The sequence below is a fragment of the Zonotrichia albicollis genome, chromosome 1 (genome assembly GCF_047830755.1).
Source record: "Zonotrichia albicollis isolate bZonAlb1 chromosome 1, bZonAlb1.hap1, whole genome shotgun sequence".
Classification (NCBI taxonomy): Eukaryota; Metazoa; Chordata; class Aves; order Passeriformes; family Passerellidae; genus Zonotrichia; species Zonotrichia albicollis.
The window spans coordinates 61,954,619-61,971,880 of record NC_133819.1 but is presented as its reverse complement, the minus strand read 5'-3'; the positions used below and the strand labels follow the sequence as shown (position 1 = coordinate 61,971,880).

General features: G+C 37.5%; 1 protein-coding gene across 3 annotated transcripts in view; it reads right to left on the bottom strand.

Annotated features, from left to right (window-relative positions):
- Nucleotides 1-17,262, bottom strand: part of GPLD1 (glycosylphosphatidylinositol specific phospholipase D1) — a 24,340-nt gene extending 7,078 nt beyond the window's left edge. Inside the window, exons 1-17 of one of the 3 annotated variants that reach the window (XM_005481780.4) lie at nt 16,492-17,262; nt 13,572-13,627; nt 12,973-13,051; nt 10,262-10,359; nt 9,345-9,455; nt 9,039-9,087; nt 8,502-8,556; nt 7,781-7,888; nt 7,066-7,093; nt 6,847-6,986; nt 5,860-5,925; nt 5,494-5,614; nt 4,843-4,982; nt 3,627-3,813; nt 2,546-2,656; nt 1,470-1,544; nt 856-1,012 (exon numbers count right to left, since the gene is read on the bottom strand). In XM_005481780.4, the coding sequence (XP_005481837.1) occupies nt 856-1,012; nt 1,470-1,544; nt 2,546-2,656; nt 3,627-3,813; nt 4,843-4,982; nt 5,494-5,614; nt 5,860-5,925; nt 6,847-6,986; nt 7,066-7,093; nt 7,781-7,888; nt 8,502-8,556; nt 9,039-9,087; nt 9,345-9,455; nt 10,262-10,359; nt 12,973-13,051; nt 13,572-13,627; nt 16,492-16,588 (1,678 nt within the window). In that variant the 5' untranslated portion in view covers nt 16,589-17,262. Of the gene's footprint in view, nt 1-855; nt 1,013-1,469; nt 1,545-2,545; nt 2,657-3,626; nt 3,814-4,842; nt 4,983-5,493; nt 5,618-5,859; nt 5,926-6,846; nt 6,987-7,065; nt 7,094-7,780; nt 7,889-8,501; nt 8,557-9,038; nt 9,088-9,344; nt 9,456-10,261; nt 10,360-12,972; nt 13,052-13,571; nt 13,628-16,491 lie in introns of all 3 variants that reach the window. The other 2 variants (XM_005481779.4, XM_014275806.3) reach the window with 2 other exon arrangements.

The following is a 17,262-nucleotide window of genomic DNA, read 5'->3' as shown; positions in this document are numbered from 1 at the left end:
CAACCATGTGTTGTTCTCTGAATGCCTGCAACAACTGGAGTGCCTTCAGGGATCCATTTTTTGACTCATCCTGTTGGTCACTTTAATATAAAATATTTAGACAAGGCAACATGGTGCCCTTTTTTGAAGCTGGCAGATAACAGGAGATTGCAGGGGGTAGTCTCATTCAGAGGCACTCAGGCAGGCTGGAGTAACAGGCTGACAGCAACCTCACAAAATTGAGTGAGGACAAATGCAAAGCCTGATCCTGGGAAAGGAGATGCCCTCACACTGATACAGCTGGGGACACACTGGCTGAGGAGCTGCCATGTGGAAAAGGCCCTGGAGATCCTGGTGGGCAGGGACTTGAGTGTGAGGCTCTGACAGCAGACAGCCAACAGTGCCTCAGACTATGTAAGCAGGAGCATGGCAAAGAGACTGAGAAAAGTGATTATTCCCTAGATCACACCTATAATATGACCTTCCATAACAGGAAAGATGTTGACAAACTGGAGCAAGTTTAGTAGGGGTGTTCCATGCTTTCTATGCCTGTAAGGTCACTATGCATGGTGGGTGGACAATAGACAATGAACATAAAATGAAACAAGAAAGCCTCATACTGGCTGTAACAAAAGGTTTTTTTCCTATGAGGACTGCCAAGAAGTAGAACTGCCCGGAGTGTCTCCGCAATTTCTACCACTGGAGGTTTTAAGATGCAGCTGGACAAAGCCCTGAGCAATTTGGTCTGGCTTCACAGCTTCAGTAGGAGGGACACGCTCTGAGATCACTTCAAATCTGAATTATGGCTTGATTAATAAGGAACAAATAACCAGTCATATAAACTATGGGAGGGTTAATTTACTCAACAAATATTACCTTGGTGACTCCTGTTGAAATGAGAATAAAATGCAACCACAAATCCTCTCTGCTTTCCACCACCGGGTGCATATGGAGAGCCCACAACCAGATCAGCATTTCCATTCCCATCAACATCAGCTGCCAGGAGGGACCAACCAAGATTACAGTAGGAATACTGCAATAAACAGTTAGTTTAAGCCTGAAATAGAACTGAAACCATCCATTCGGTAGCAAAATAGAGCAACTTAATTCTAAAGACCTAAATTTGCTTTGACCAAATTACCTTCCCACTCCCTGGCTTCAATTTTGTTTTCTGAGGTTTTTTGTTTAATTTGGGTCAGGTTTTTTTGGTGGCTTTTTTTGGTTTTGAGAGCTAATGCACCTTTCTAGTCATTCTGCTGCCTTCCTGAACTGGGGTATAAATGTCTTTCCCATATACAACCAATCCAACCAAGCACCTGCTTGCTCCATACCCATCAGTCCGTATTTCCTTGCAATGATAAGTTGAATTTTAACATTCTTTTTTTAAGCCCATAAGCTCTTTTCCCCTTTTTATTACCCCCTGCCTGTGTAGCCCTGTGTTAGCCTGGCTAACAGGGTAGTATAAACAGGACATTACATTATCAATATACCTGACAAGTTATGGTAACGTTTGGCTGAGGTGCCAAGCCTCTTCCCTCCGTTCCAAAGTAGACATACACAGCACCCTGAACAGCAGAAAAAGAAAATAAGGCATGAGAGCACCTGCATGTCAGTATCAAGTATGAAATGCAAGGTCAATCACAAGGAGTGGAACAGTTCTGCAAGGGCTGTTCATACAACTTCATTTTCCCTCTCAGAGCTTTCTCATAATACTTTCTTTCAGACCCCAAACCTAAGAATATCCATGGGTAATGGGTAGTGCTGTAACCAAGCAACAAAGCAGAGAAGTACATGTTCATCATACTGTGTGTAAGGAACAAGGGCAGTACAGTGTATTTATACTCATAATACACATGTTCAGATGGCTCAAATTTTGACAATTATTATTTAATGCCATGGCACAACAGATGCACACAATTTTCCAAGTGGTGAGTCTAAATAAAAGCAACTTAAATTCTTATTTAGACAGCTAAATTAGTATCTAAAATTCTGAAGAGTTTTAAGCTTAATGGATGTAGTCTAAATCGAAACATTTTGCCCCTCAGTTTGCATGGCCTAAAAATATTCAGGGACCATTACACGGGCTAATCTCATAAGCTGCAAGTCATTAAGCCTCTGTAACTTGATTATTTGGCAAGTGTGTCTGTGTTCATATCACATTTTAGATATAATTTGTTAGCTTTGTGAAAGCATATGACAAAATTCATTGACCCATGAGGTCCATTTCAGACTCTGTTCCTAAACAAAAAGGGTATGTTTGTATTTCATTAATGGTTCCTTACACTTCCAGCATGTCAGTGCTACAAAGTTGCAATCTGGTTTAGATTTATGTCTAATGTGCAAAAAGGCCACTGAAAGAGAACTACAGGTAGGTGTCATTGCTGTAGTCAAAGTACCCACAAAGGTTATAAACTTTTATTTAAATTACAATGTCACCTTGAGCAACAACAGAAATTCTCCTTTTCATTTCAATGTATAAAAACTATGAATAAATAAAACCATTCAGTTTGGAGAATTAAAAAAAAAAAAACAACCAAAAAACAACAAACCCATGCTTGTAGCTTACTTTGTAGGTAAGAAACTGAGATCCCACAGAAGGTGCGCCAATTGCCAGATCTGGTACTCCATCCTCATTGAAGTCCAGGACTGCCAAGGCAGAACCAAATCTTCCTGAAGGCTAAAACAAAAGGGATTACTCTCATGTTTTCCAGTCAAAATCATGAAAACCAAATGTACATTTGCAAAGGGAATAACTGGCAACAGACGACAAAAGTCTATCCCAACAATTCTTTTTCTTCTACATAATAACCCCCATGACAACACATTTAATTCAAAGTCAACTGTGTTAAAATTAAGGACAACTGAATATAATATGGTGCTGCTTTGCTATTTCGTCTCCTGAGTCCAGTGCACCATTGATGTCAAGTTTATGGTCTTTCCTGTTGATAGCATTATGACTGGGAACCACTAAAACACTCCATAAGAAGACAGAAGCTGTCACTCCACAGTTTATAACCACAGAAACAAATGGAAATGTATCTCATTTCTCCATACTATCTTCTTTATGAATAAAATTATTTTCTACAGACCACCATATTTAACATCCAAAAGGGTCATTTGCTCTTACTCCTTGGTTACAAACCAGCCACATCATGTCTAAGAGTTTTTTCTTTTGTTTTTTCTCTTACTACAGACAAAATTATTTGGGGAGAAGTTATCAATTAATGAAGAAATGTAGACTCAAAGGAATTAAAACTTATTAAATTAATAATTTTAGATTAAAAAGGACAGGAAACACAATATTTTCTTAAATGCAGGCACCAGAATTAGCTATACTGTGACTTACAGAGACACAACCAGAATTTTATTTAAAGGCACTTTGGTGCCCTTTGGTATTAGACTATGGTCTAATATTCACTTATCTGGTACAGTAATGGAAGTGAACCTACAGATCACCATAATTTCAAGTGTTCCTGAGACTTTAATAATGATTAATTTTCTTGAAAAGCATATGACATCATATGACATCAGGAGGAGCATTTCAGAAGTAATACTCATACACAATAATTATACTATTGCTTATTCAAAACTCAACAATTTTCAGGCAAAAAAAAATTAAGCGACAATTTTTTGCCTTGACCCCTTACCTGATGACCCTGTAGTACTTGGTCAGCTTTCCCATCCAGATCCATATCCCCTGGTGGCAAACCTGACTGGTTGCCATAGAGAACATACACTCTTCCTATCTGAACTCGGCCCATGGTGCTGTACCCTGGTGCTCCAGCCACCAGATCTTCATATCCATCCTGGTTTAGGTCAGCTGAGATCAGTGCCCTGTACAGCAAGGGAGTCAACAAAATCAGCATTAGTTTCCAAACTACCTCAACATTAGTGGAAAAAAACCCCATAATTCAGATAAACCAGGACTTGTCTTTCCCCATATTGTTTTGTAAAGATCTATACAGCATTTTAAATATTATATATTTATTTATGTTTTCTTGAATTAAGCAAAATCAGAAGAATCATCTTCCATCAATGCATCTGAGATCTGCAGGAACTGCTTTTTACTGACATTAGGCACCTGAGAGCAATCAGAGCAAGAAGCATTAAAAAAGGGCTGTTTGCATATGACAAAGAATACAAAAAAAAAAAAAAGAAATTAAGTATCTTTTAAACTGAACATCTGATTTAATCAATGGACTTAACAGGAGATAAGCAAAAGGATCCCAGGTCTCAGTAACATGCTGGAGTTTAGAGAGGGAACATGGAAAGAGCTAATTACTATTAATTTAGCCGGTGTGAAGTAAACTCAAGAATTAAATCCAAATTTTGAGACAGCATAAGGGAAGTTAAATAAGCAGCAATGCAAATTTGTTTTATTACTCTTCCTTGTTGCAGGTCAAGGAAGAACCTCATTGGCAAGGAGAGAGAATATGCCTCTCTCTGTCCTGAATCTATCTTTGAGCTCCCTACTAGTCTAGAGTATTTCCAAGAGGTCTCACTAGATATCATCAGTCATCAACTCATGACAGATGATTAATTTTGCACAAATATCATTCAACAACCAAAAAAGGGTAGCAACAATATTTTACTGTTCAGAACTAGAGACAATGGTAGTTCTAATGTTGGTTCCTTCCTTTTGGAGCTTGATCAACATCTGAAAGAAAAATCTTATATGCTAACTTGCTGTTCTGCAAGTTATACAATGTCTTCTACAATATAAGACATTTCCTCAAATTTGTACCACTAATTGATTTGCACTGTCACCTTAGAAGAGTATCCAAAGGACCAACAAAAATATTTTGGTAGATACCCAAAATTTTCAGAAATTAAGAGGAAAGTGGGATGAAAAAAATTACCAACCATCCAAGCCTAGCATAGGGTGAAGTCAGAAAATATGAAGCTGCTGGCTTGGAGATGTGCTTAGAAGATTTCTGATGTGTAGCTTCTAATGCTCTCCAGACATTGGTTTTAAAAGCATTGTTTATCAAGCGGAGGGATTTCTGAAATAAAAATAATAAAGGGACACGGCAGTGGTTAAAACTCCAGAAGCTGAAACTCCAGAATATTTTGGGACACCTCAAAAATCAAGTCACCAACAATGGAAATCACCACACGGATTTAAGAGTAGTCTGACTCAGATCATAAGCACCATTTTAGAAAGACAAAAATCTGTATGCTTTAAAGAGAGCACTACTTATCATTCACTGCTATGCTTTGCTGGGAGTTCTTAACCCAAAAGAGCCATCATATGTCTGTAAAATGTAAATACTAAATATATATTTTGTCATTTTTGGCACTGCAGGATGTGTTCTAACTTCACTATACAATGAGCAAAGTTTAAAAATTGAGTATTTATGATGTATACATATACATTAGCACTGGTACTGGAATGTCCATGAAGTCAAAGACCATCCAGAGACCCTACTCCTTCATGCAGCATTTCAGACAGAAACAAAAACAATATTATATAGAGATGACTTTTACCTGACACATCTGTTACTTCTCACTTACTGTTGCCCAAGGCTGTATGTCAAATCGAACTCCTCTCTCTGTGTAGTTTATATTCTTCTCAAGTGTTTCTGAAAGCAAAGAAGTTGTATTCTTGTGATGTTCATGTTTTGATTGTTTGTTTCTGCTAAAATAAAGAAGACAGTGATAAGAATTAATATAACTGAAATAAAGACTCAAGGTAAAAGCTGCTCTTAGATTCTACCCAGTTCCTTTGTACAAAACTTAGTTATTCATGCTAAGAGAATCTCAAATTCATACACAAAATGATTACCCAAAATATCTCTAATTTTCAGTAGCTCACTGTTCACATTAGCAGAAGACTCTCCTCTCATCACTGAAGCTTTAAGCTATCAGAGCTATACTCACATGTGGCTGTCCTTGTGCTCCTTTGTGCAGTTTATGAACAGAGGGTTCTCAGGCAGGTAGCAGTCACTAAAGAAGAATACAGAGAATGCACTTTAAAGATTTTACAATAGAAATGAAACTAAAAATGCAACTTTTATACTTACTGATTCCTCTGTCAGAAGTCATCAGTTTTCTCAAGAAAATCAAAATCAGAGCATCATCATAACCCTTAGAAACCCCATGATGTTTATTTGATGACCTTAATTCGATTCTGTATGAATATCAAATCTTTATAGAGCTCTTGAAGGAAACTTATTGCAACATGCATGCATATAAACCTAAAGCACTTTTAATCAAAGTGTTACAAAGAATATAACAGATTGTGCCATTCTGTATTTCAAGCATAATTTCCCAAAATAGCAACAGTGGTATTTTCCATATAAACAGATGGATTAATTGCCTCTAATGAAGAAAGGTTGTATTTGTTACAGAGCTGTTCAAGTTTAAACTTCTATAACAATATGAAATTGTGAGTAGAAGCCTGAGCTTAAAGACTAGAATATATACTCCTACTCTTTCTAATCCTATTTGCCTTCAGAGTCTGAAGGTAATATCTGACCTCTCCTCAAAAGGGACATTTTTGCTGAGTGATGGCAGCAGCCAAAAGGTGCAGACTCAAATTGCCAGTCCAGCTAGGGCATGGGTATGCAATATTTAAGCAAATCCTTGATTATGTCTTAAAGAAAGCCCCAAATTTTTCCTGGTGAGTATCACCTGGGCATGCCAGAGGCACACTAGGGGAAAGGAGCAGAAACATATAAAAAATACAAATGCAAGGCCTGTGTAATCCTGTGCAACCAGGCAAAAGGCAGACATGGAAATCCCCTTGTCCAAGTGAGAATCTAAAGCTCAGCATCTATTCCAGGAAAGATCTACCCTTAAGAAGAACAATTAAGTGGGTGTCAGCACTTGACTACTGCATTTCATAGTTAAGGACACACACCATACCTGCTTCCATTCTCTAGCATGTGGCTCGTCAGCTCAAAAATGTTGTTGGTCCAGAATGCCATGTCATCCACTCCCCCAAGGAAATATTCGTGGAACTTGTCCACCAGAAATGGAGATTTACCAGCAAATGTTGGAAAAAGCTAAGGGACAAGTAACATACTCAGTAAGATGGATCACATTGTCTCCATGCTCATTTTTATAAAAAAACAGAAAACCAACCTTGCCAACGAGAAGCCTTTCTCCATGCCTGAAAAAAATCAGAAATAAAACTTGCTTAATTTAATATTTAATAGTTTAAATAGTTATTTTCAAAAGTCCTATATGGTAAATACTATGCAAGTCATTACATTTCCATGTTGATTGTTAATATATTTTTAAAGTTGTAATGTAAACCAATATAAACTTTATTGCCCTTAATTTTGAAGGATTCACAGTTTTTGTAGATGTTGTGTCACCATTGGTAATTAACTGAAATATGAGATACAGTTAAGCTGTTCAGGATATTAAAAAGCAGACACTACCAGATATCCAAAGTCTTTTATGAATTATTCTTGGACTTGAAGGGATCTACACAGAGTGTAGATAAGGTATGCATCTAGAGAGTCCTTCAGTGCATGATAATTATGCTGCTAACTCACCACAGTGCAATGGTACTTGAAGACACAGCTGCTCTCAAATAAATAGGCATAAATACATTAAATGCAAAATGCATGAAATAGCCAAGATTCACCATCTGTGGTGTAGTAATTTACCCGTCATTATGTAGTCCAAATTTGAATCCTAGTCATTAAAAAATTCAGATGTTCTGTGATTTTGGGGTCTAGGAGGGAGTCTTCGTTGCTGACATCAATGCATAAGGTGTTTCAAATATGATTATCATATTTCTCCTATATATGTTTCACTTACAAAACTCAGGCAGAGATATTCAACTTACAGTTCAAAAAACAGCAAATAAGTACATTCAGCAACTGTGCTTTCAGTTATGATCTCTTTTCCATAAAATTCCTTATAGATAGCAGCTAAGTCTTTGACAGGTACATACCTGAAAACAAAAATAATGTATTACAACAACAGATGGTCCACATCACCTGATAAAATATTGTGGTTCTTGTAATAACAACAGCCTATAAAATATTCCAAATTTCAAAAGACTACATAAGGTCACGAAGTTCTACAAATACCAGGATTGCACATGCAACTCTGAGAAAAACTGACTTCAATATCCTCAATTTCCTAAAGTTTAAATATATCTCACTGAGATTGTCACTTAATTGAGTTATTTAACTAGGTGCTAGGACATTCCAGCAAAAGGTTTTCAGTAGTTATTTTACATATAACTACTTATAACTTAAGATAATAAGTTAATATAGATAAGTTAAGATAATATAATTTAATCTTTTTTGCTGTGTTCCTATACATAAAACTCTTCTGTCCTTCCAGTTTTTATGTCAGGGAACAGTAAATATGCATATACGGAATACTGAACACATAACATTTAAAAGAGTTGCAAGGGGTTTTTTTGAAAGAAAAATAAAGGAAAGCATTTTTAAAAAACAGATTAATAGAGAATTATGTGCTATTATATCTAATTATATTAAATATGATTATACAAAAAAACCCATTAAATATGAAAGAAGACAATCTCATTATCTTACCAACTCGATGCCAGGTAACTGAAGTCCAGCTCAGACTGACTCACTACATCTCCTCCTAAGGATGAAAGAATGAAAAAAACCCTACACAGCTCAAGAAAAAAAACCTGTTAGGTATCTGTAATGGGTAACAGTGTGCATGAAGTATGTATGGCTCTTCTATATGCATTTATATGGCAGATCTTCCAGCTATATATTTAGAATACACAAATAGTTCACCTGAAAGTATGCTGGACATTTTATACCTCTGGAGAATCATGTACAATTTAAAATCACAGTAGGGACTCCATCCATATCTTAGCATCCTTTAGTCTGCATTTTTGCTTTAATCCAAATGTCCATATGACTTATCACATCTCCTGAAACCTGAGGACAGGTACAGCAGGGCTTTGCAAGCCATGGGGGAGGGCAAGAATACAGTGTCCATATGCCATCCTTAACTTCTGCATTGCACAGGACAAGAGCCAGAATCAACCACCATGGTTTTGAAGAGGACTTATTCCAATACAAGGATCTATGATTGGCAAACAGAAACATTACCAAAATCTCCAACACTGTGAGCTTCTGAGTATGAACCACGAAAATCAATCTGGGGAAAGAGAAAAACAAGAGAACTGCCTGTTTCTTTTCATATGAGCAGAAACCAACCCTCCAACAACACTAATGGTTACAGGTCCCAAACCTGGACCAGCTTCACTCTTATGAAGTTTGTGACGTTGTGTTTCTCCAAAAATCTTCCTGAAACAGGGCTCCAGCTTTTCTCTTACCTCCCCACCACAGTCCAAAACAAAGCTATCCATTCCAATAAATCCAGTTGTATGAATAAATAAAATAATACAGGCTTACTTCTCCCATGGCCTTTAGAAATCCTTGGTCGATGCCCAGGCTATGCCAGCTAACATCTGCCACCATATGTGAAGCAATTCCAAACAGGAAAGCCACCAGCTTCTCTGTAGCCTACACAACAACAATCCATTTGTCAGTAATTTTACTCCTGTCTTTAAGAAAATGTTAGCATTTTCTGTAGATGTGTTAAACAAGGATACAGCTAAGAAGCTCTTATAGTCCAAGAGTTTATCAGGACAAAGTGCTGACTGCTCATTGCTTGATGCTGTGGTCAACTTTTGTAACTTGAGAAGCTTTAAGCAGTTTATACAGTCCAAGGCCATAGAATTACATGGTTGATGTGAGGGTAATTTGCATACTTCAATTAAATGTGTACCAAACGGTTTTTCTGGACCAAGGCTAAACATTTCCACTTCCAAGAACTGAACTCCCTCTGCCACCATGGTTGTTGTGTAGGCAGACAGAGGAGAGAAATACATTCCTCAGCACATTCACTTTTGACAAATTGTTCTTCATTTCCTCCTACATAGCTTACAGACCATTAACAAGAGGAAATCCAGACTATGTTCAAGATTTCACAAGTAAAAAATCTAAAACATGTCTGGTTTTCAAATGGCAAACCCTCAACCAGATCTCACAGGAATGCAACACCACCAATTATATTTAAAAATTTGGACCTATGGAATGTATGCACCAGACCACAGTGGAAATAACTGACAGACTTTATATGGAAACTGTAAGTTTTGTGTATGGTAAAGATTGAAACAGGATTTCAAGTGTTACTATATAAGGAGAGACTTTAATATAAAAATGTTGGGTTTTTCTATACCTCACAAATGATGAAATTACAGATAGTGAAGGTGAAGAAAACTATTGAAAACAAAGTCAATCAAGCAAAAGTTAATCAACTTTCTTACCTCTTCCCAAGGCTGCGGATAATTCCTTCTGATGTAATCAATACTTGCTTTGAGAAATGGTGACCAATGAGTGTCTTCAGACACATCATGGAACATTCCTATTGCAATAAAATTATATCAGTATTTGATTTATTCTTTGGGGAAAAATTAAATAGAAAAAAAGAAAAATAAAGGGTTTTTTCTCCATTAAAAACCCCACAGACTTTTGCCCAATTTCATGTCAGATGATACAATTTGCACTCCAGCTCATGAAAAGAGGCACAATAGACTTACTTTTTCTGATTCATACTAACAAAACAGGTACTAGATTTACCTTCTATGATTTTGGTTTGAAGCATCTGAAAATTTTGTGCCTGCTCCTTTTCCCTGTGCCTGTGAGTAGGTACACTACAATGAAAAGCTGCCTCCCAAGCAGAGAGGATAAAGAGAGCTGACAGAGAACCTGCTAACTAAATTAATGCATCCAGTTGTATGGCAAAAAAGCTGTAGGGAATGGCAGCCAACTCAAAATGTCATGTTTTCTGGCAGGTATCAGTTTCCACAGGGCAGAGGCAGGCTATGTCATCATTATCACCACAATCATTTTCAACAGAAAGGCAAACTGGCCAAGATACAGTCAGTGTAGGAGGGGAAAAAGGGAGGAAAGCAGGAAAAAATAGGTTTCATTTAGAAGAATCATTTATTACTCTTACCTGAATTTAGGCAGAAAGATTGTGTAGAAACTAACAGTGACCTTGCCTAAAAATATCTGTGTACCTACATAAAGCTAAGTGCAAAGGGATGTTAACATAAAGAGATGGAGCAGCACACCATGTTAAATTCTCTAAGGGGGAAGAAGGTAGATGGGAGATTGTTCAGACCATCAGTACTCTTGGAGGAAGAGTGTGTGTTTGTTGACACAGCAATGTGAACCTGCACAGTGTGAGGGGAGATTAAATACTGAGAGAAGACCTTGTGGGGCAATTCACTTACCTTTTAGCCTCATGACATTTTACAGTGCAGCTAAACTACATAAAAGAAGGATGGTTCTTGCTTAGCAAAATCAGAGTAGGCTTCTACATCTAAGCTTGTCTCCTGCCCAAAGAGGCAGTCTGGATAGCTTTGTTCTTGATCTTGTCACACAGTTAAAACAGCTCAGGTCTGAAGAGGTATCTGTTTCTTCCATAATGACTAAGGAAATTGAGGACAAGTGGTCCAGCTCTAACAAGGCAAGACAGACTCCAAGGTTAGTGAAGGAATGAACATTGGATACTGCAGATGGAGAGGATCTGACTTGGTAAAAGACAGGTCAAAATGGTTAAAAGGGAAAGATTAGATAGATAGATAGATAGATAGATAGATAGATAGACAGACAGACAGACAGATAGATAGATAGATAGATAGATAGATAGACAGATAGATATAGCAACCTAAAGTAGGGACTGAAAAAAAATCCCAGGAGAATATCAGTCATGAAAAAAGGAAAGCAAGACTGAAGTTTGGGACAAGAAGTTGGCAGAGCCAGGCAGAAAACCAAGATGAGTGACCCAATGAGTGACAGAAGACAAAACCAGTATTAAATGCCAGTACAGAGAGGTGATTTGGATGTGAGCTGAGCACATCAGGATATGAAGCAGCCTGTAGTCGGCATAACCAACAGGCAGCATCAACAACCTCTGTCTGAGAAAAAGACAACTTTGGGTGCAACTGTGTGATTTGGCTCTAAACCAAACAAAGATCCTAACTATCCCATAAATTTCATGGAATTTGCGTGGCCCACTAAAATAAGCTACTTTCAATACTTTACACTTGCACTAATACCTCAACAATATTGAAGCCAGTAAGGCCAGATACCCTCACACAAAGTACTTACCACTGCCCTGTCTCTGGTATCTCTCTAAACACCCTAATAGCTTGTACCTGGAGGACAGGCTCTTTATCCCATTTGCTAACTGCTCACTATCCAGATTTACCCTTTCAGTAGCAAATATCCTACAGCAAGGCCTAGCTGGCTCTTTTATAGCCCTAATGTTGCTGAAGAAGCTGCTTATGATCAAGAGCTGGCCTTTCCGAGCTGAAAAATCAGGGGACCACTTGCCAGTCAAGACATATTTTTCACAGCTATTGCAAGAGGGTGCTAATTTTGTACAGCAGTATTTTGATCTGCAAGCAACAAAATTATGACTGACATTAATTTCCAACACAAGGGAGTAAAAGGCAAAAGACAGCACTCTGGAAAAAAAAGGTTTTAAACTCAGATGTTATTAACACTTGCCCACCCACCCCCAGCAAGTCCTACAGTATTTTGTTGCTGTGGGACTTTTAGATTGTCCTATCCTCTTTTTGACTGATCTGATAGAAACTAATAATTTTTTACACAGAAATAGCTTTAGGTCTTCCCTAAGATTTATAAAAAAACCATAATTTTGTACTCTCTCTACTTAGTAATCTGACCTAATTTGATCAAACAACATCCTTCTATTAAATTGTCCTACCGATTAAATCGTTAAATTTGCCCAAGAGTTACTTTCTAAAACAGTTTCAAATGTGTTATTTCATTATAAATTTCTACCAAAAGGCTTCAACAAAAATGCTGGATAGTTTTTGCAGAAAAGCATTTTTGGCCACACTTCATTTCTTACAAAGTAACCATTTTCAACCCACTAAACTCTGTAAGATTTACACATAAAAATGTAATTGTTATAGCATTGGACTTATAAAGCTTATCTTACCACGTTTGCAGATTGGAGGATAAAAGGCATCAGGATAAACGCTTCCAGCCTGGAAAGCATCTTGATGATTTAGTAATAACTGGGGAAAGGATGGGGGGGAAATGAATCAGAATGTTATTGCACAGCACAAAACCACATTTTACTGCCAACATCAAAGATACATTCTAAATAGACAGCAAAATACAACTAGTATCTTGGTAAAATATACCATGTAGTGCTCAAAACCTTGCTGTCATTTGCTGTCCTCAGATTTATTAAATCTGCTTTCCCAAAGTCCTCTACTCGTTCTTCTAATACAACTGCTCACATAGAATATGACTAAAGAAGATAGGAAAACATGCAAGAAACCACACAAAGTGTGTATATATATATATATATATATATATATATACATACATATACACACTGGTATAATTGCTATATTTCTGTAATAATATTCAGAATCAGTCAAATTATTTTGAATAAAAAAAGCTAAAAAATACAGTCTGGGCACAATATTGATGCACACATTACTGAGAATAATAAAGAAAGGCAAGAAGACAGAAAGAAAAGCATTCAGAAGAAAGGTGTACAAAATTAAGAAATAAGATGTTTCCTACCTTTCTATAATTAACACTCCCTTCATGCTTAGTGAAAAATTCCAGAGCTCTGTGTGCTGAAAAACAATATATTGAAGTGTTGATTTACAGGTACTGGGTTCAGGCCCACGTTTTGGTAGAAGCAGTAGCAGAACCAGAAAACACCACATTTTCATACCTAAGCCAAGCACCAAGTGCCTGAAACACCATTTCTCACAGAGCTGTGAGAAGGTGTGCTTTCTCACCTAGGTGTGTTTTCTCACCTAGGGAGTTAATAGGGAAGTGCTCTTTCTGTTGCACAGCTTCAGTGTCTCTCTAATGCCTAGCTGCCAAGCTGAGCAACCAAGCTGATCACAGAGAAATGAACTCCCCATGTCCAGAATTGAGCTACAGCAGGGAACTGACAGGACCACACACAGCACATGTAAAGCACAGACCATAAAGTTTTAGCTGTACTTAAGCTTCATTGTTGCCCTTAACAGTGAAAAAGGTATGTTGGGAATCTGTGTGGGTGTTTAACGGTTTGATTAATTTTTAACATGCATGGAAAGTAACAAAAATCTAAAGGTAAATAAGCAAGGTAAATAACACTACTTATTCACTGAATTGGCAGATATTCTTACTGCCAAAATCTTTATTTAGCTGGCACAACAAGTGAATGAAAGGAAATTACTTCCTTTTCATTAATGAGGTCTCCTAATTAATATTAGATCCCAGGAATAATCTATCAACACTATTCTAAAAATACTTAACATTTTCTCTAAAGCTATTTTCAAAGATTGATTTGTTCCTTACCAAATAAATCACATCACAAAAAAAGCCCCAAAGAACAAAACAACAAAACAAACAAACAAAAAACTCCCCCCTACCAAATCCAAAACAATTCATTACTATTCTGGAATAAGATCTAGACAAAACTGTGGGGGTTTGACTGATCTTTCACTTTGAATTTTACCCAATAATCTAAATCATCCTCATACAAGTAATATACCTTAAAGACCAGCCTTGCACCAGAAGAGAAACAGCAACAAAATAGTAAGCAATGCTCTAAAATGTTAAGGCTCAGACATTTCTACACACATCTCTGATTCCAGTGTGGGAGAGCCTCAGTTTGACAGTTTGCTTTCTCTGCCTCACACCTCCCCTGCACTTTTCTCACTACTCAAGTGGGCCCAGGTTCTACAACTCCACCTTCACAAGGAATTTTATGCCAGATCTCCACAGTCTCATAGAGCCTCATAAGTGTGACAGGAACCCCCAGGGCAAGGAGCTTCCCCACTGGGACCTGCCTCCAGGCACGGCGTGCAAGTAGGACACAGCACAGCTCTGCCAAGCACACTGAACACCACCAACATTCTGAACAGGCAGAGCTTTTCACCATTTTAAAAGTACATTCAACACTCTGTCCAGGATTTCTTTGGTGCTGGCTTTGAGTAAGAGGAATTCCTTCTATACTTTGTTGTTCAGTTTTTTGGTTTGTTTTTGTATTTTTGTTTTTGTTTTTTGTTTGCTTGCTTGTTTTTGTTTTCCTGGAGTACTCAGAGTTTGAATTTTGGAAATATTTTCATCTCATCATACTAGAATTTTATGTGAACAACAATAAGAGCATTCATTTTAGCAGAATCAGAGCTGATCACAGTTTAATGTTATTTTCCAACACATGGACAAAACTCATTGTAAACTATAACCCAATAGTACAGCGTACTCTCAACTCCTCAGGCAACCAAGATCTTTATATTATATAAACACAAGTTTTCTGCAAACAGAAAACTTGATTAAGAAAAGAAAAAAAAATACTGCTTTGGGACAGATCTGTAAGCTTCTCTTTGCAGATTTTTTTTCAAACACACTCTATTCTGGAAAATCTGTTATTTCAAGTCCTCAGAAGCTTGTACTGGGTAATTAGAGCCCTGAGCTTGCAGAGTGGTGTGCACTTGCCTAACCTCAGGCAGCATGGCTTCTCCTACAGATTATTATGGGTTTCTTGACACATTGTTAGGAAAAGCAAATTGTTCCAGGATGCTGACATGGGTACAACACTCAGTAAGGGAACACACTCCAGTCTCAAACACCATGAACAATCCCAGTCTTTAAATTGTTCAAAGTTGCATATATTGTATTCAGTACTTAAAGACTGAGAAAATTACCTGAATAAAGGCAACATCCTACATTTTACCACCTGTTAGAGCAACGAATTTAGAAATAGAACCAGAAGAACAAACAACATAAACTGTCAATTATTACGAGTAACTCAGAATAACCTCACACTGCTTGTGTTTGTGCTCGCAAAACTGCGGAAGAAACCAGATTTTAAAAATAGCACAGGCAAACAAGAAATTCAAAACAGAAATATTTCTCCATTTTGATGTTCACTCAGTTCTCTCCTTCATTCTCTAAAAATCCAGGCTGTTCTGGATACTGAGAGCAACCTATCAGAAAGAGATACAGAACAAATTTTTTCTCCTGTTAGTTACAGACAGAAGCCCATTACAGAATTTTATCTACTTTTGCAGGTACAGCATAATTAATACAAAGTGATTTAAAAACAGAGTTACCACAAAGAACTTGTGTTATTCTTTAATTTAAATATAACAATCTCACAAATTGCCTAAAGCATTCTTTTTCTTTCTCCAAACCAAACTCTGTCTGCGTAGGACTCACAGACAAAAACATTCCAGTTACATAATGCCTGTGTCTTAGGAGACGGAAAAATACGCGACCCAAGTCAACTCAAGCGTTTTACTTACAAAACCAGTAAAATTTCAAACTCCAAAAATCAAACTGCTCGTTTATCCTATCTGTTACTCACATTTTTAAAAATTATGTAAACTGCTTATTACTTTAACATTATTTCCTCCCTCTGCTTTCCTGCTGAATCTGAATTTACTTCTCTTCACAAGAAATTCAAAACACAACAAAATCCATTTTGAACATATCTTACCTATTTCAACATGTGTTGAAATTCCACACGGGATACATCTCTGACAGAAATGGTAGAGTATAGCCAGAGAGACAGACCAAATCTTCAGACCAACCATGATGCTGGCTCCAACTGTGGTTTTCAGAAGGCTGGAGCAGTAGCACTGTGACCTTTGAAACGTAGGTTACGGAGCATGCCTTTTCTTTCACACATATTGCTGACACAGCAAGCAAACGACTGCCAAATTTGAAAGGCTATTTTATACCAATGCTTTCTTTTACTGCAAATAAAGTGATTTCTATAAAGAAATAAATAAACTGTGGGTATTCTCTCCACTTGAATTCTGTAGTATCTCTGGGATTTGAGCAGTTTAATCCATGCATCACTGCACAGCAGCAGTGAGATTTTTTGTCGAATCCAACAGCATGGCAAAGAGTATCCTCTCAGAGTTTGTCCAGCTCATGGTGCACTTGCCTTACAGCAACTACATCCCATTTCACAAAAGAAATTAAAGCCAACTGCCAAAGCAATGTTAATAGAAAAACACTAGCTCCTGAGTTGCAGGTGATACAAATTCATAACCTTTGGTGAGCTGACAGGATATTGCACACTTAAGTCTGGATCTTGTGGTCAGTATTGAAAGCACAGCTGATATGTGGGAGACCCATGGAAGTACTCCTGCCAAGTGTATTCCTATGAACTTCAGGCTGCAGAGGCTGGACACCCTGCGCTTCACAGGCACCCTTCATGCACCTGCCACAGCCACAGCAGTCCCCAGCGACATGGTGGCAC